The sequence below is a fragment of the Manis javanica genome, chromosome 4, assembly GCF_040802235.1.
Source record: "Manis javanica isolate MJ-LG chromosome 4, MJ_LKY, whole genome shotgun sequence".
NCBI lineage: Eukaryota > Metazoa > Chordata > Mammalia > Pholidota > Manidae > Manis > Manis javanica.
This window is the reverse complement of record NC_133159.1, coordinates 23499656-23518131: the sequence shown is the minus strand read 5'-3', so window position 1 is coordinate 23518131 and position 18476 is coordinate 23499656. Positions and strand designations below refer to the sequence as shown.

At 50.8% G+C, this 18476-nt stretch overlaps 2 protein-coding genes across 3 annotated transcripts in view; one reads left to right on the top strand and one right to left on the bottom strand.

The window, feature by feature from the left end:
• The first annotated feature begins 8318 nt into the window (after window positions 1-8318).
• Window positions 8319-15809, top strand: FABP3 (fatty acid binding protein 3). The gene is made up of 5 exons (XM_017678218.3): window positions 8319-8468; window positions 8623-8717; window positions 11977-12149; window positions 14027-14128; window positions 15490-15809. The coding sequence occupies exons 2-5, from the start codon at window positions 8645-8647 to the stop codon at window positions 15541-15543; spliced, it is 402 nt and encodes a 133-aa protein (XP_017533707.2). The 5' UTR covers window positions 8319-8468; window positions 8623-8644; the 3' UTR covers window positions 15544-15809.
• Window positions 15681-18476, bottom strand: part of ZCCHC17 (zinc finger CCHC-type containing 17) — a 40944-nt gene continuing 38148 nt past the window's right edge. For both annotated transcript variants that reach the window (XM_017678216.3, XM_017678217.3), the window contains one exon: window positions 15681-17399. In XM_017678216.3, coding sequence (XP_017533705.1) covers window positions 17238-17399 — 162 coding nt within the window. In that variant the 3' untranslated portion in view covers window positions 15681-17237. The remainder of the gene's footprint in view (window positions 17400-18476) is intronic.

Here is an 18476-nt window from a genome sequence, read left to right as displayed (position 1 = left end):
AAGAACTCACATGCCTCAACACCCAAAAAGCAAATAACCCTATTAAAACATGGGTGAAGGATCTGAACAGACATTTCTCCAAAGAAGAAATTCAGATGGCCGATAGGCATATGAAAAGAAACTCCACATCTCTAATCATCAGAGAAATGCAAATTAAAACCGCAAAGAGATATCACCTCATACCAGTTAGGATGGCCAACACCCAACAGACAAGAAACAACAAATGCTGGTGAGGATGCAGAGAAAGGGGAACCCTCCTATCCTGTTGTTGGGAATGTAAATTAGTAAAACCATGTGGAAAGCAATATGGAGGTTCCTCAAAAAACTAAGAATAGAAATACCATTTGACTCAGTAATTCCACTCCTAAGACGTTACTGGAAGAAAACAAAATCCCTGATTCAAAAAATATATGTACCCCTATGTTTATTGCCACACTGTTTGCAACAGCTAAGATACAGAAGCAACCTAAGTGTCCATCAGTAGATGAATGCATAAAGATGTGGTACATATACACAACCAAATATTATTCAGCCTTTAAAAGAAAAGAAATCCTGCCATTTTCAACAAATGCATGGATCTAGAGGATTTTATGCTCAGTGAAATAAGCCAGGCAGAGAAGGCAAATACCATATGATTTCACTTATTTGTGGAATATAAAAACAAAGCAAAACAGAAGGAACAAAATAGTATCGGACTCATAGACACTGAGAAGTGACTAATGGTTACCAAGGGGAAGGGGGATAACGGGGCACAATAATTTGCAATCACAATGTAAGTTGATCATGGGGACTGCTGAACCACTGTGATGTATATTTGATACCAACATGAAATTGTGTATGAATGAGACTTCAAAAAAAAAAAGAGAAGGATCTCCCGGATCTGGAAGAGACATTTAGTTTTCAGTCAAGGGCTCTTGAAGCAGTGCTCAGACTCACAGTTGCTGTGCGACTCCAGGCCTCCAACCACCTTTGCCCCTCTCTGGATCTGGGTGTTCCAGTCTGAAAGCTGGGGATCACTTACCTCTGCCTTCCGGTCATGTGACTGTGAAGATTTAGAGTTACCTGGGGCTCTAGAAACTGGCTGTACGTGCAGGGCAGGGCGCTGCTGGCGTAGATAATAGTGCGCCCCCTGCTGGCAGACTCTTATGCTCCTTTAAGACCCAGACCAAAGAGTCCCTCCTATGTGAAGACTTTCCTGACCCTCCTGGCTGAGTGAGGGGTCCCCTCTGGTTTTCTGTGGTCCTGTTCAGCCCTCTGGGATAGTGACAGCCTTTCTTCGTTGTCACAGTCTGTAGACACATCCACCTCTCCCATTCCTTTCTAAGAGGGAAACCAAGTCTGGGTCATTTGTTGATTACCAGTACCCAGCACAGGGTCAACCCCCAAGCCAGTGATAGTCAAGCTCAATGAGTGATAGAGAAGTGAGAGAATGTGTGTGTGTGCATGTCCTGAGCTGGCTGGAGGCCCAGGCTAAGGAGACAGAGAGGACATCTAGAAATAGCCACATCCTTGGGTTCCAGAGCAGGCCTGGTGCCCAAACTGACCGTGAGTGAGGGGGTGGGGCTCCGGATGGGTGGGTGGAGATGGAAAGGTATGGCTCAGGCAGTCTGCCGCCCTGCTACCCTCTGGGGTCTGCTATCCACAGGAGATGGGCCCTGCCTGGCTCTTCGTGGACAGTCCTGGCACTCAGACCTCAGTGACCCTCAGTGACCAGGGAGTATTTCAGGCTGGGGCTGAGCATCACCTGCTCCCTTGGCCCCACATCTTATAGGGCAAAGGGGAGCCTTCCAGCCTACCCACTGATGAGGGGGCAGGGTTAGGGCAAGGATACTGGAAAAGTTTGTCCTCTTGCTGTTCTGGTTCCACTTTACCCTCTTCCCCACTTGGAAGTTCCCCTCCTAAGCCACCAGCTGCCAAAGCTTGAAAGATTAAAGAGATCATCTGGCCCAACCCTCTGCTATGTTGCTGGGGACACTAGGAGGAAAAAATGGCCCAAGGCTGCGGAGTAAGGCAGGGAGAAGACTATCACAGGGCAAGGCCATGTGGAGAAGCGGCAAGTCACACAAGAGCTAGAGCCATCTTCCCAGGTCCAAATCCTGCTCTCATCCATACAGGGTGGATGGTCACTAAAGCACCTGCAGCACTAGGTTATTGTCAGGATTACAAGAATGGAAAGACAGAGAGCTGCTAAGTCCAGTGCCTGGCTCTTAGTAGGTGCTGCTTCTACATTAGCAACCATTTTCTCTGCACCACATTTTATGGCACACAAAGCTTCTCTATATCCATGGTCTCATTTGTTCCTTCCAACAACCCTGAAAGGTAAACATTACCCATCACACAGAGGAGAAAACAGGACCAGAGAGATTGGCCAAGTTCATGTAGTTGACATCATGTCTCCCAACTGCCCTGCCAGGGTCTTTCTACCTTCCCCTCTTGCCCCTGACAGCTCATACACAAAGGGAGAAGGGAGCTAGGCACAAGCCAGTCCTTGGCTTTTAATGCCACCCTGGGCTTTTCTTACCCCTTGTGGGTAAAATTGTAATATTTCCAGAATATCTTGCCTGCTTTAGTGCGTTTGCATATCTTCAGGGGTGAAGAGAAGTTCATCTCCATATCAATGGGTAATTACCTGGGCAACTGAGGGCTTATCTGAACCTGAGAGGTTAAGGAGAGGTCCTTGCTTGCTTGCTTCTGCTGGAGCAGGAGAGAGAGCCGGCCCGGACTGCAGTTTGCAAGCAATAAACGGGTTTTAAACTTTATTTCTCCCTCTGAATGATTTCGGTTTCAGAGGTATTTTGCCCCGGGATTTCCTCTCCCTGGACTTACACCCCTGTACCGGACAACCTCATTACTCAAACATCATGCCCTCCTGACTCTGATCCCACACTTCTCATCTCTTGGCATTCACCTCCAGAAGGGGTGGGTAATCTCACTGTAGGCTGCAGTCGTTGCCTGACAGTCCATCTAGTCTTTCCTCAAAGTGGATCCTTCCTTTTTCTGTCCTAGTGTTTTTGTTTACTACAGAGCCCAGAGACTCTGCCCCCACCCAGCCAACTCCAAGATCTCAGGCTGAAAACCTTGGCTTTATACCCACTCCCTGGAATACACGTGGCCCCAGACTCCTAAGGCCAAAATCCACTCCCTGCTGGGCCCCCTGCCATGGTCTGCCAACTCTCCTCAGGACACACTGCTATCACCTGTCCACACTAACCAGGCTCATCAGGCCTCCCGGAGCTGCCTGAGTTTTCCAGAATCTTGAGCAGTTTGCCCCTGAATGAAGGGCACTCTGGGGAGTGACCATTGACCTGTGTTTTGTACCAGGTCACATGGCACATGCCGCAGACTTCAGGGTGGTGTGAGGTATTTTATAAGCATTAGGTTTACCTTTCTAATTACACTTAATCTAATATTATTTGTATTTTTGCAGAGGCAAGTTTTTCATTTGATAGTGGAGTAGTTAGGGCAAGGATGCAGGGGCAGCCAGGCCCAAGTCTGGGATTTGGTCATTACTTCCTAGGAACAGCCCTGTCCCCAAAGAGAGCCACCACTGAAACTCAGGCTGTACCTATGTGCCCAGAAGGGCAGCCTGCACCTGGGATTTCTTGGGGCCCCAATACATACCAGAAGTGACCTAGTCTCTGGGCCCTCAGGGATGGAGTGAAAAAGAGGACAGAAATCAGGATATCTTGGCAGAAGAAAGCTGAGAGTAGTAGAGAAGGGGAGACAGAATTTCCAAACAGAGAGAACACTGAAGAAGACAAGTGGCTCTCTTTACTCAAGAGAGACTGTTTGTCCACCCTACAAATGTGTGCCAGGGCCTGTACTAGGCTCTGTGGTCATGGGAGAGGGTCATGTGACTTGGTCTCCGCCCTGGCAGGGCTTCGGGTGTAATAGGAGACAGACTAAAACAAATGGGCCACAGGAAAGCAGGATAAGTGCTATGAAGGGAAGACGGGGCTTCCCAGAGGACGCATGGAAGGGACAGTTAGGTTGAAAGCTGAAGAGTGAGTAGGAGTTAATGATTAGGGCCAGAGAGGAAAAATATTCTAGGCAAACAGCAAGAAAGTAACAGCAGGGTACCTCTTCAAGGTACAGGAAGGGCAGTGTGTGTGAACCTGGAAGGCAGACAGGCTTGTCTCAGAGCCTGGGGCAGTGGTTCTTGTGCTGAGGCCTAGGGCAGTCAGGCAAGGAAGCTGAGAAGGGAGGCAATTAACCTTTGTACCGCATTCCCAAGTTTGTCCTACCTTCTCTTCCCAGAGTCCCTGGGAGGCCGGCTGGGTGGAAATTGTGATGAGCTTTTTGCAGCCTAAGAAATTGAGACCCAGAGAGCTTGGGACTTGGCCAAGGTCACGCAACTGGTATGTAAGTAATGGGGGCAGCCCTGGGACCCAAATGAGGGTCACTCGAGTGCCTAAAGCTAGAAAGGTAGAACAGGTTCACTCACTCACTCATTCATACAATACTATTTCATTCATTTGTGCCTACTATCTGCCAGATGCTCTTCTTGGAACCAGATTTCAGTAATAAACTAATGAAACAGAGCAAGGCTAAAGAATTTGAGCTTTATTGTGTCAGCAACAGGGAAGACAAAACTGGTTTCTGGGAAGGCAGAGGTGACTGCACCTCTACTCTGAGCTGCACCCTCCCCCGGGGCCATTGTTCTTGCAGGGAGCGTTTCTCAGAAGCAAACTGGTGTTGAGTAAAACTCTATGTTTTGCCACCATTTGTTCTCTCAGACCCACAGTATCTAGAACTCTTGGGGAAGGAGGAAGTGATTTCCTAGTGGCAGAGAGAACACTCCATTCCACCCATTGTGGCTGCAATCCCTCCACACTGTGAGCTCAGGGAGGGCAGGGGCAGTGGCTCTCGGCAGCGGCTCTCTGCAGCAGATCCCCACTGAGCCCAGCACGGTGCCTGGGCATAGGAGGTGCTCAGTTAAGATTGGTAGAATGGATGAGTTACTTAAAGAGAGAAAGGGAGAGATGAGGAAACTTCTCTACTGTATCTGAAGGCAGGCACTCAGTGACCTCTGTAAAGAGGAGATGGAGAAAAGCTGGGATCCTTTTCTACTGGTACAAGGACTTGAGGGCCCTGGCTCATCGTGCACCTCTCGGACAAACGCCCTGGTGGGGAGACCCAGGCAGGAGCTGGGAGTCACCATGCATTGAATATTAGTTAGGTTTTCCATGTTATCACTTTTAATCCTCAGACCTGAGAAGTAGATGGCCTTCCTCCATTGTGAAGAAAGGAGACTCAGAAGGGACAAGGGACTTGCTCTGGGTCTCTAGCTATTAAGTGACATGGTTGGGATTTAGAATCAGGCCTGTTTTCAAAGATACTGCTTCTAAATACACTATGCACCAAGGCAGGGAATGGAGGGTGTGCAGAGAAGGGCTGTCTAAAACTTGATGATTCTATGGCAGGCAGAGACAGACTGACCACCATCACCAGCAAAGGAAAATTTTCCATTTGCAGGCACTGGGAGTGGGGTAGGGTAGGGGTGGTGAGCACCCACAGAGTGAGGCCCTGAAGGTCCCTGGGTCAGTGGAGCCCTCAGCTCAGCTTCTTTGGCCTCTACCTCTAGAATATCTCCGTGCACCAGTCCCTAGTGGAGGCGTCCAGATGGCAGGGAGGGTCCAGGAACAGCTGAAGATGCTGAGTAGGCCGTCCCCCACCCGCCTCTCCCCGCCTCATGGCCCCATGGATCATCCGGTGCTGCCGGCCCATCTCATTGGCTCTCTCCTGGTTACTCATCTCTCCTTTTCTCCATCTTCCCAGCCAGTGGTCGCCATGGAAACAGAACAGTGACATCACCACCGAGGGCTGGGGAGATGCTGCTCTTGGCTGGGGCTGGTCCTGCCGCCTGCTGCGATGTTACATCCACATCTGGAACTGCCAAGCACAAGAAAGTGGGGCAGGAAAAGGGACAGGGCTCACATTCTCTCCCCATGGCCCTCTCCCTGAATGCAGTGAGCATAATAGGGCAAGAAGGATGCAGGTAATCAGAGGGCTGAGGAGAAGGCTGCACATACTTAGAAGGGAGGAGAGTGAAAACCAGATAGAGAGGAAATAGGCTGTGGTTTAGGAGCCAACTTTGGTGACCAAGTTTGAGGGTGGTGGGGAGACAGGGGTAGGGCAGCAAGAAGAGTGGGTCTGGGGTTTGCCTAGAGTTCCTCAAAGTACCATGCTGCTCAACTTAGGCAGGGTCTAAGAGAGGGACAGTGTCCCCCCTCATCTCATTCTGAAGATCTCTAGAGCCCCTTCCTCACAGCTGCAGCAAGAGTTCTAATCCTGTCTCAGAACTAAGAAAACAGGATTAGAGAAGCCAAGCAGCTGCTGCAGGGGGCCCAGCAGGTGAGGGGCAGGCCCAGTGGAGTCCAGGTCATAGGAGTCCTGCACTACCCATGGAGGTAACAGCAGCAGAGAGCATTTATTAAGTTGACCATGCTCAGCATTTCAAATGCATTATTTCATTTGATCCCCAAACACCTCTATGGGGTAAATACTGCCATTACCTCCATTTTCAAGATGAAACTGGGACTTAGAGAGGCTTAGGTAGATTGCCCACAGCCATACAGCTGGTACCCAGAAGTGGATGGAAGTAATCAGAATTGGAACACAGACCTAACTGCCAGTGGCTGTTAGCCCAGCCCCAGCTCGCCAACACTGCATTATAAGGACTATATAGGGAGACAACTCTGATCCCTGGCTCTCCAGCAGCTCAGTCCCTGAGAGAGGCAGCCCTGGGTGTGAACTGTGAGCTTGAGTTAGAAACCTTCCCGTTCTCCTCCAGCACCTGCTCCTGCTGCAGGGAGGTCACCAGGGCTCTGTGCCCAGCCCTGAGGCCTGTCCTTGCGGCTTTGGCAGAAACAGGCCCTTCAATCTTCTGGCAAGTGGACCTGTCCAAAAGAACCGAGATATTGGGGAAGAAAGGGTTCTTCCTTCCTGGCCTCCTTCCCAGAAAGTCAAGGAAGGAAGGTAGGGGCAGGTGTTCTCCACACGGAAAAACAGAGGCCCAGAAAGGAGGGTCTGCCACACTGCACATGTGTGGCAGAGCTGTGGGCCGCCGGGGCTCCTGTGCCTGCTCCTGACAGCATGCCCCCCTGCCCCATCCCCGCCGGACAGTTCAGTTGGGTGCCACTCCCTGATGCAGGGCCTCCTATCTGTTGGAATTCACTTATACCTCACTTCCCCTGGGAAGTCTTCCCTGAACCCCTAGATAGGGATGGGTCTCCCCTTAGAGTCACCATGCTGGTTTTGCATCGGTCTACCCAGAGGGAGCTGTGTGAGCGTGGATCTTATTCCTGGTTGTTTCTCCAGGGCCTGGCACAAAGTAGGTGCTTTACTAACTGCTGGCTTGAAAAAGAATGGGCTCATCTAAGCTTCAGTTTGCTCATCTGTAAAACTGAAGTAATAAAAAAAACTACTTCACTGACTTTGTTTTAAAGCTTCGGTGTGAGGCAATATACCTAAAGCCCTCAGCATGCAATAAACATCAATACAAGGTGGATCTTCTTATTAAAAGTGCTTTGTAAAGTGCCAACCTCGAGGTAAGCCCTTTAAAGGAGGTGACACACTCCGTGACTGCAGGCCACTTGCCCCTGTGCAGAGGTCAGAGAAAGGGTGGAGACAGGTGGGGGCTGTTGCGGGTGGGGGAGCTGCCCTTGGACACTGACACTGAAGAGCTGGCTAGAGAGACAATTTCTGAAAGACGCTGAGAAGGAACAACCCGAGTAAATGCTCAGAGCTGTACGTATAAGACAGAAGAGCCTGACGTGTTGTCAGAGTGGATGGGGAGTTGGACTGCAGAACGGAAAGGCGCGCGCAGGAGACATTCTGCAGGGAGGGGTAAGCACGTGTGAGCTGGTGCCGCGCTGAGGGAAAGGTTGCGCTTTCGTTCCAAGCAGGTGGAGGTCAAAGGGGCAGCTCGGCCGCCGACAGTGCCCCCAGGTGACTCTCCCAGCCGCCGGGCAGCGGGGAATGGCGGGAGAGGGCGGCTTCTGGAGCCAGCTAGACCAGGCTTGCAATCTGGGATCCAATTCATCTTCTCATTTCTGAGACCTTGTCAGTTCTCCTCTGAACTTGGACGCCTCACCTACTGTAGAATGGGGACCAAGATGCCTGCGCCGCGAACAGCCAGCCAGAGCTCTCCCGGCGTGGGCATCAACCCACGAGCGAGCTTACCTCCTCCTCCAGCCTCTCATCTCTGCTCTAACCCCAAGCTCGGAAGGGGATGGGGGACGTTAAGGTGTCGGTGGCTCGCGCCTCAGCTCGCGGGCACCGTGCCCCAACTGCTTCCTTCTCAGATTCCGAAGAGCGCCTTGAGGCCAAGGAAGGGAGCAGGTCCTGCCAGCCCCAGGCAGGCTACTTGGAGGCCGAGTCCTCACGCTAACACAGGCCAGACGGACGCCACAAGCTGCCACCTCCCGCCTCGGCGAGTTGGGGGATGGGTGGCCAGCCCCTAGCGGGTGAGCACCAGCCTAGGGCTTCCTATTTCGGGAGCGGGGGATGTGGGCCACGCCTCATCATGTGATGCAAGGGCTATTTAAAGCGGCAGCGCGGGCTGGGAACCACAAGTCCTGGAGTCCTTGCACGCCTGTTCTGTTGCCTCTTCTTTCTCAGCCTAGCCTAGCCTAGCCCCATCATGGTGGACGCCTTCGTGGGAACCTGGAAGCTAGTGGACAGCAAGAATTTCGATGACTACATGAAGTCAATCGGTGAGCGCAGCTCGGGATGCTGGGCTGGGGAGGGGTTGGTCGCGTACGCAACCGCGCACGGTGCCCCGCCGCTCACTAATGCCCTGCACGCCTGATGCCTCCCTCCTAGTCACGGTTGGGGCATAGGGGGGCGCGGAGAAGGTGGCAGCCTGGGCTAGGGCACGCGAGGCCTGTTGGGAGGGGCCTTTCATGGTCTGCATCTGGAGAGAGGGATTCCCAGGTGGGGAGGTGTAAGGAGGCTGCAGAAGTTCCAGTCCAAATGGAGACAGGGAGGCACTTTCCAGGAAGAGGGGTGTGTATATATATATACGATCTGGAGGTAGGATAAAAAGAGAGCGGTGATGGTAAAAGATGGGAGGCTAGCTGAGGGAGGAAAAGATCAGGAGCAGGGTGGTGTAGGAACTGGAGGCTGACCACGGAAGGGAATGGGGCGGACCGGGAGAGTACCGTGGCACAGGAAGTGGGGCATCCCCAGGAGGAGGGAGATGGGAGAGTGGGAACAATGGTGAACAGCATCTGAGGAAGAGAGGGGCTACACAGTTAGCAACAACCGCCGCCCCTCCGAGTGGGGTTAGACAAAAGGACTGTTGCTAGAGGATGCCCTCTCTTCCAGCCAGTTTCTGACCTTGTCCAGCAATGCTGTGCGACCAGGCTTTAAATCAGTCATTGAGCCTAGTGGTAGGGTGGGGCAAGAGGTCCCATCACCAGCTACATCCCAAGGCTCAGCCCACCCTTGGGGAAGGGTCTTGTAGAGAAAGTCACTGGACTTCTGGGATCCAGCAAAAGGTTCTGGAGTAAGGCCAAAACCTGTTAAAGGCAGGGAAGGTCGTTAGTATGGGGGGTGTGCTGTTGGGATGGGGAGGAATAACGATTAAAAAATTCTTACAGGTAACGTCCTTTGAGATTCCCACACCTTGCCAAGTCTGATGTAAGGGGAAACTGAGATGCATTATCTTGTCATTATCAATTCCATAGCAGAGAGATTTCTAGATCTGCAACCCAGAGCAGTTCCCACTGTAGGTCCTGGGGGTGGGAGTGGTAGGAACTGCTTAGCTAATGATCAACCTCAGCCCTTCCCCTCCTGGTTAAGTATGGGCTTAGATGGAGACGGTGATACCCTTTCTTTGAATCCCCAGCTGAGATTATCCTAGTCCCCAGGGCAGGACAGGGAAAACCAGGAAGTTCTTCAGGGTAGACCTATATTCCATGCTTTCCTCTCCGGGGGCGGGGGAGTCGGGTTACATGAGATGGCCAAAGGGGTGGGGGGCCTGCCTCTCACCTCTGTTCCCAAACTCCTTCCTGAAATAGGGACAAGCATTGGCTCTTGAGGCCAAAGTTCTCAACTGCCCCTACCGTATGCTGGGCACTATGCCCAGTAACTCCAAGAAGGTGACCATTCTTGGCAGAGCAGGGGCCCTGCAGTTGGGGTAGCTGGATTAGTCCCAGGATTAGTCCCGCCTCCCAAGTCTTCCACATTCGACAGGAGTACCTGCAACATCTCTATCACCCTCTGTCCTTATTTTGTCCCAACTTGGGCTACGGCGCTGAGAATCCATCCTGCCTGCTTTTCTGTTGGTACAGACGGAAAGGATGAGAAGCGCACTGCGGGAAAAGGACCCTCACCTTTCTCAGTGAATAGCTTCAGCTTCATTTCTGAATAGAACCCAGCTCTCCCCAAGTCTCCTAAGTTCTCTCAGCCATTTTTGATCTGTTTCTCTGGGCTGGGTCCCTCACTTACTCCACAGCGGTTTCCTGCCTCAAACACTCCACACCTCTGGGTAGGTCCTGAGCAAACAGAGCTCCTAGTGTGGTGATAAGGGCCCGCTCTGTGCTAGGAGTGGGATTGGCGTGCCCCACTCTGACAGCAGGTGGGCAAGGCCCCGTCCCTCACTGGCCAGGCAGAGGATGCTCTTGCCCCTCTTCTTTTAGACTGAGTCTTCAGGGGGCAGAGGCCCACCCAGTTGGTACCCGTGAGCACAGGCACACCTGATGACCTTAGTGCCAGATAAGTACATGCCAGGAGGCAGAGTGGCCCAGGAACAATAGTGAAGTTTGGGAGCCTAGGTTCATATCTAGATCAGTAACTTACTCTTTGACTTCGGGTGAGTGACTTCACTCTCTGAGCCTTATTTGTTAAGTGGGGATAACAAAACCTACCATTTAGGGCTATTAGTAGTATTAAGTAAAACCACCCATGTAGGGCATGGGCTAAGAACCTAGCTTCCAGCAAGCACTAAGAAGCCAGGCTCAACTGGGGACTTCACGCACACTACCTCACCATGGGCTGCTCCTGCCTTGCCTCTGCCCTGGAGGACAGCGTGGCATAGGCTGCTGAGGGCAGAGGGACAGGGCTGTCAAGATTGGGTGGTTGGAGGTAAAAGGACAGATCTTGGGGAAGCCACAACCTGCTGGAGGGAAGGCTTTCCTGAGAACTTGTTCCACACCTCCTCACAGGACCCTTAGGGCTGTGCCCAGCACCCAGGGAGGCCTTGCCTGGGTCAGGAGGGGAGTCCCGTGAGGGCCTTAGACAGGAGCTAGAGCTGGATTCAAGTCCTGACTATACTATCACTTTAGGCCTCTCCTAAATCTTTACACTGAGACAGACACTCCTTCTGCCTACCTCCTAGATCATGGATAAGAGGCTTTATCAATGTCTTGCTGCCATATATAGGGGACAAGAGCACCAGTGCATCGCAAAAGTAAAAACTTCCAAAGGTGGAGTATTCTTGTCCCTAACACTTGGGAAGGCAAAGTCCACCTCTCTCTTTCCTCAGCCTGTGGCCTGAAAGCTGCTCAGGTGCCGTCAAAGGGAGCCCTGTGTTTTAGCCTTGGGAGGCAGTACAGCTGAGCAGTTAAAAAAGCTTTGCCTTTCAACAATTCTGGGTTTGAATTCCAGATTTGTGACCCTGGGCTTCAAGTCTACCTCAGTTTTTCCATTTATAAAGTAGAGATAATAGCATTAATCCTTTAGGGAGACTGGAAGGATTGAATGAAGTAACACATGTTCAGTTCTTACCACACAGAACTGAAGTCAGCTCAGCCAGACTTGCTGTGGCAAGCCTGTCCCTTAAGTTTCTCATTTAATGGGATCAGTAGTGTCTCTTCACCACACAGAGCTAACAGGAAGGCTGAATTTAAGCGCTAAAAGTTCTCATCCTCCTCTTCCCCACACCCAGGCCTAAGAGTCACTCACTGAGCTCCTTAGAGCCTGCCTGTTCTCTCCAGCTCACATAGTCATGGGCTCTCCCCTGCCCAACAGGTGTGGGCTTTGCTACCAGGCAAGTGGCCAACATGACCAAGCCCACCACAGTCATCGAAATGAATGGGGACATTATCACCATAAAAACGCATAGCACCTTCAAGAGCACAGAGATCAACTTCAAGCTAGAGGTGGAGTTTGATGAAACGACGGCAGACGACAGGAAGGTCAAGGTGAGTCAAGGAAGCGGTTATGGGGAATAAAGAGTGTTGACATTCGGCATCCTACATTATTGCACCCTGAGGGGTTGGTTATTATGGGGGGTTGAAATGAACAAAGTCCATAAAGCCTGAGTGGTGCTGGAGCATCCCAGGTGCTAAATGCTATTTGTCCTCTTTTGTTTTCCTCCCTTACTGGGGAGGCAGCACAGAGGCAGGATGCTCTGACCTGTGTCTACTCCAGCTCCAGCTGGGTGAGCTTGTGCATGGCATGCACTGGCTCTGGGTTTCTTTCCCCTTCCATAGACAGGGGAGTTATGTGGCCACGCTTTAGTGCCTTAGGAACAATGCCCAGTAGAACTGAGTTCTCCGCTGAGTGAGCAGGTCATCCTGGCCACTAGCAGCAAATGAGGCAGCAGGGGACAAGAGGTTGTGACCCACTCAGATGTTTCCTCTTCTCCAACCTCCACCTCTCGAGCCTGGCCAGTGATGAGGAACTATTTCCATTGCTGCCAAACCACAGGCAGGAAAAGCTATGTTCTGGATGGGGTATTTGTCCTGTGTGCTTGTGCTATCTTCCCACCAAGCCTTAGTCCCCCTCTGCCCAAGGAGGGCGGGGCCACCTATCCCAGTCTCAGACTTGTCACCCTGCAGTGGTTCTGTCTTGACAGCTTGCCTCAGGCCTCCCAGCCCCTGGGCCAGGAATGGGAGAGAGAGAACCAAGGGGCTTTGACTGCTGAATGGTGTCCCTGTAGAAGTATCCTCTCACGAGACCCAGTCATTCATCTCCTCAGTTGTTTCCACTTCCTCGTAACTGCCTCCAGGAAAGACAGGGTAGAGTCTGGTCTCTTCCTTGTGGAGGTAGCTGGAAGCCAGTCCAGGATCAACAGGAAGCTGGTAGCTGAGTTAGGGTGGTGCCCGAAGGTGAAAGCCTGCTTTGGAAAGAGGTGCCTGCCCTATCTCATGCCTCTACTACTTTAGTGTAGTCCACCTTCCCAAGAGACAAAAACCGTGATTAAATACAACTAGTTCTCTGTGATGCATAGGGTAGAACTGATTGGCTGAGTGGGCAAGAAACTACGGAATGGCAGTGAGGAGCAAGGTGGTGGTGGGGATGTACAGCCACCTCCCACCCAGGCTCCAACACACACACAGTCTGGTCAGAGCCTCCTACTGAACCCTGCTCAGCCAGGGTACCCTAGCCTGGCCTAGAGCCCCCAGATTCTTAGGGAAGAGAGACCAGGGAGAGCTGCCAAATGAGAACCAGCTGATGTAGGAGCAGCACCTAGAAAACTAAGTGGGCATTTGACCAGGGCTACAGGACACTCCAAGGGTACCCCGTCCCAAGTCCTGGCAGTTGCTGCCCTCTTGTCAGCTGAGAGCCACATGATGCACCACATGGGGTAGGAATACAGGGTGGGAAGCTTGATTTTCCCGTACCTCCCATCCCCAGGGGACATTATGTGTGATCACCACTAGGTGGAGTCTCAGGTCTCCTCATTGTCACCAGTCTTTCCATGGATACATGCTGGTACTGCCCCCTGTACTTAGGGAGACTGGGGCTGAGGGCATCACCTAGAGTATGGGATAAGTGCCCATTTTGGAGACTGGTGGTGCTTCTTGGAGCCAGGCTCTACCATACTGCCTGCCTCTCACTACTTGCCCAACATCTAAAGGACCCTGCCCCAGCCAGGCAGTAGGTGAGCAGAGGCTGGAGGTAATCAGACATGCTGCTGGACGAGGCTGGAGGTGGGCTGAGTTCTGGTCCCAGCACCATCACTAGTTTGGATCAGAGGCTAAGTCCTCTGTGGCCTCAGTGACCAGACCCCATCCTATCCCTCAATCCTGGCTGAGATCACAGCTTAGGCCTCTACCCTGCCCTCTTTCCACAGTCAATTGTGACACTGGATGGTGGCAAACTTGTCCATGTGCAGAAGTGGGACGGACAAGAGACAACACTTGTGCGGGAGCTAATTGATGGGAAACTCATCCTGGTAAGACGGACAGCTTTGCAACCTCACTCAGTCAGTTATTACACTTCCCTTCAGCCCCAGTTGTGAAAAGCAAGGGTCTTCCCTGGAAGCAATGGAAGCTAGAATAATGGAGGGTGGAGGCAGGGCTGAGTGGCATTTGGTGGCAATTTTCTATGTAGTGGCTTTGGGCTCACATCGGCCTCGTCCACATCTCAGGTTACAGGCTGTATGACTTTGGACAAGTCACCTTCACCAAGTCCCACTGTAAAATCGGTATTAGTAACACCAACCTCTTCGGGCTACTGGAAGTCTGCAGGGTGCACAACACAAAGATCACTGAGTGGCTGGACTACAGCAGGTGCTGTGTGTCCTTAGTTTCCTCCTCTGTGTCTCCTCGCCTCAACCCAGGGAGAAGTAGAAAGCAAAGCCTATCTAATCCCAGGCCCCTAGGAGAAGCTCCCATCTATTACAGCATCCCTTCTGTCTCCTCCTCAGACTGCACTGCCGCCTGTAAGGCCTCTGGGGCAGAGACAGGTGTGGCACTGACCAACAGCACATTCCTTTCCACCCCATCCCAGCCCACCTCCTGTCAGTACGTCCCATCCCTGGCTTCTGCAAGTAACTGACTAGGGCCTGGGTGCGAAGTGACAACCAGGCTGGCAGACCTGTTTAGAAACAAACTTGGGGACTTCATTTGAAGAATGGAGCCTTGACTGAATACCCCCAGACCCAGGGACAGAGATAGCAGCCACCCCATGGTCCTGGCCTCCTAACTCTATAGGATCTTTGATTTTCCCCTCAGCGTCTTAACTGCAGACCTTGGGTCAGTGGGAACCACTCACTGCATACTGATTGACACAGAGCAGGGTCCTGATAGAGTTAGGAACAGGGTGCCAAATACTCTGGGCAGCTGGACTGTGGTGAAGCCATGGGCTGGCTCAACAGTGCCAAGCTGGGTGGTGGGAGTTCAGGCCTCAGGCCCTGGCACTACCCTAAGTTAGGGAAGGAATGGAGAGTTGGTGGCCCAGTGCAGTCCTTCCACAAGTCTCTAGGCATTTTTATTCACCTACATGTCTACTATGTGCCAGGAAACCATCTCAGACACTAGGAAAATAGTGCAAAGAAGAAACACTGGGATCTTGACCAACTACTTCCTCTCTAAGCTCATTTTCCAAAATCTCTGTGGAAAAGGACTAATAACACCCAACAAAGACTTGGTATAAGTATTAAAAAAAAACACCTGCAGAGAACCTGGCACATAGTAGGTAGTCAACAAATGAAGATTATGAGGATGTAGGTAGAGGGCTGTGCCCATTAAAATGGGCAGTGTTCCCAATACCTTCCATGCCCTCATCCCCACCCTCATGTTTCTTTCCTTCCAGACACTCACACACGGCAGTGCAGTCAGCACTCGCACCTACGAGAAAGAGCCATGACCTGCCCACGCCTTCAGGGACTGCTCCTCTCCAAATGGCTACTCCTGGACTCGGCACCAGATTGCCTACTTTTTTTCCCTCTAGCATTTTGTATAAATCCATGTTGGTTGGGGAAATTCTTCTGGGGTCAGGTGGCACCAGCCTGGATCCATTTCTGGTTTCCATTATGTATGTTTGTTTTTTTTTTTAACTGCATCCAAAGGGTGCTCTGAGGTCAATAAAGCAGCACCAAGGTCACCTGACTGCCCTTTGCCTTTGGTGACTGACTCTGGGCGTCTGTTTCCTTGTGTGTCAGACAATGGGCAGAAACAGCTCGTTGAAGGTCACCAGGGAAGCAGCACTGGGTGAGAGACCAAAACTGGAAGGTTTCAGGGACAGTGTCCACTTCACCGATCACCTTACACTACACCTTGCCTTCCGACTGCCCCCTTCCACAGCCTAATGGGGAGTCCAACCTAGAATAACCAGTGGCGGGGCTTCCCCAGGCCTGGCTGCTAACCTGTCACCTCGGGCCTATCCTTCACTGAATGGCCATGGGTCTAGGCAGTTGCTCTTTATGGAAAGCTGTGGTCTCTCTTTCCAGAATGCAGGCTCAAGACACAAGATCCAGGCTTGTGCTGAGGCGGTGGGAGAAAATGCCTACTGTTTAAGATGACTGCAGAGCTCCCTGCATGCCCCAGGACATTATTCCTGGTTGCAAATTCTTACTGGTTCTCTAATCTGCTCTGGGGAAGAGGTCATCTGATCATTACAGAAGGGAGGGCTTATAAGAGATCTCCTAACAAGGCTGTGACCTGCTTGTACCTCTGGCTCTGTACCTCAGCTGGGCATCTCTCCAAGGTCTAAGGTAACATTAAATATTTTTCTGTCAACTAATGCAGACTCAATGACTTTTAAGTCTCTAAGTTACCTGTGAAGAGGGATTATAGCAATAAGAACTTTCGGTAAGTTTAAAACCAAACACACTTCCATTTAGTGCCAGGAATTTAAGCAGAGACCTGAAGTGGAACCAATTGACTCACAGTAAATACAAAGTAAAGCAATGATCTTGGCTTAGCTATCTGGTTCAGTGGTCTGGCAGGACGTTCTATACAAGCTCAGTCACCGCAAACAATGATTTTCTGGCTGTGACCACTGGCTGTCACTTCTAGCATAGTAGAATCATGTCAGGGGGAATGGGAAAAGTGAGCCCCACTTCTTACCATGTTTTCCTTCATACTGCCAGCCTCCCTTTGCCCCTGTATTAGATGCAGCTGAGATCACCCACCGATCAGCCCAGGGCGGACCAACAGGGAGGGGCCAATCCCTGATCTCTAACTACGGCCAGACTTACTCCACAGCAGTACCTGTGGTTCTAGCCTGGACTCCTGTGTGGAAATCTGGCTCTGGCAGTGGCAGCTGGAGAGGTTGTTAATAGGACCTCCTGCTGAATGAAGTTGGGTGAATGAATGGGTGAGCTTGCAGGGGTCACTTGCAAAGGGACTGGGAATGACAGGAAACAACAACTCATCCAGGCAGTGCTTTTGACATTAACTCCCAAACCCGCCTGCTGCCTAAAGGGAAGCCATCTCCCACGGGAGAGAAGTCAACGGGGTGGGAGGCCATATTCTCACTACTGAGTCTTTCCAGGAGCCAGGGTGTCCAGGCCCAAGGCTCCTGGTTCCTTCTCTCAGCCCCCCGTCTGCGCTCCGCTCTCACTCCTTGTGCCTCTTCCTGTGCTTCTTCTTCTTCTTCTTCTTCCTCGCCCCCTTGCTGTCCTTGGATGCGTGCCTTGCCCTCTTGCCGGCATCGCTCTCAGAGTCTGAGCTGTCAGAGTCAGATGACTTCCTATCTCTATGTTTCTTTTTCTTCTTTTCCTGAAAAGAAAATTTAAAAACATCATTATGTGCATATTAGCTTTAAAAAACCATGGTGTATAATCAGTAGGGGACTACTTAATACATTAAAAAACATCAATTAAAAAGAATAAATTAAATCTTCAGGTAGTAACAAGAAAAAACATTCAAGAGGGAAAAAAAACTTTAAGTACTAACAATGCCAAAACAAGTAAAGGATCTAGTCATAATGTATGTATTCTGGATTCCAATTTTAATGTATGTATGTGTCTTTATATGTATACCATATAACCTGTGTGTATATGTATTTACACACACCCGTACATGTTTAAAATACACACAAAACAATGGAAAGGACACAAAGTGGCAACAAGAATTACCTTGAAAATGAATGAATGGAGAACAAAAGGGGTCTTTCACTTTTTACTTCATATAATTCTGTCTAGTTGGATTTTTTTTTTAACAAACATTTCTTAGTTTCACTTTTGAAAAGCACAGAATATCAAAGCTGAAAGGAGCCCTTGGAGGTCACCATGTCTATGTAGAGACAGTACCTCACATGCCAAAGGTCACAGAATGAGAGATGAAGGACTCCTGGTTTCTACTAGACCCTGAGGCAAGAGAAAATAACTGTCCTCAATAGGCTCTAGCTGCTGTCTTAAATACTTACCATCTTTAACCCTCACAACAACCTTACAAGGTTATACCAATAAAGAAAAAAGCTTAGGAAGAATGTTCTCAAAGCTATACACACTACAGCATGTTGCCAAAGTAGGGTGGGAGGTATATTTCCAGGCTTCTGTAGGGTGCTCCAAGTAGTTTTTGAGCATTGCATGACCTTTTCCTTGAACTTCAAATATTTCCATTGCCTCAGCAAGGTTTCTAAGAAGGAAAGATTACGGAAGGAGAAACAGCAGAAGAGGTGCAGCTCACTGTTCCTCCTACAGGTTTCCAGCCATTCACCTGAGAGCTGTAAGTGCCTGAGTGACATACCAAGGCTTAGAAGCTGGCTGTGAGAAATGATGGACAGGACACTGAGCCAGGTGTTAGACTACCGGCCTTGGGTTCTGGCTCTGTCACTTACTAATCTATAGCCTT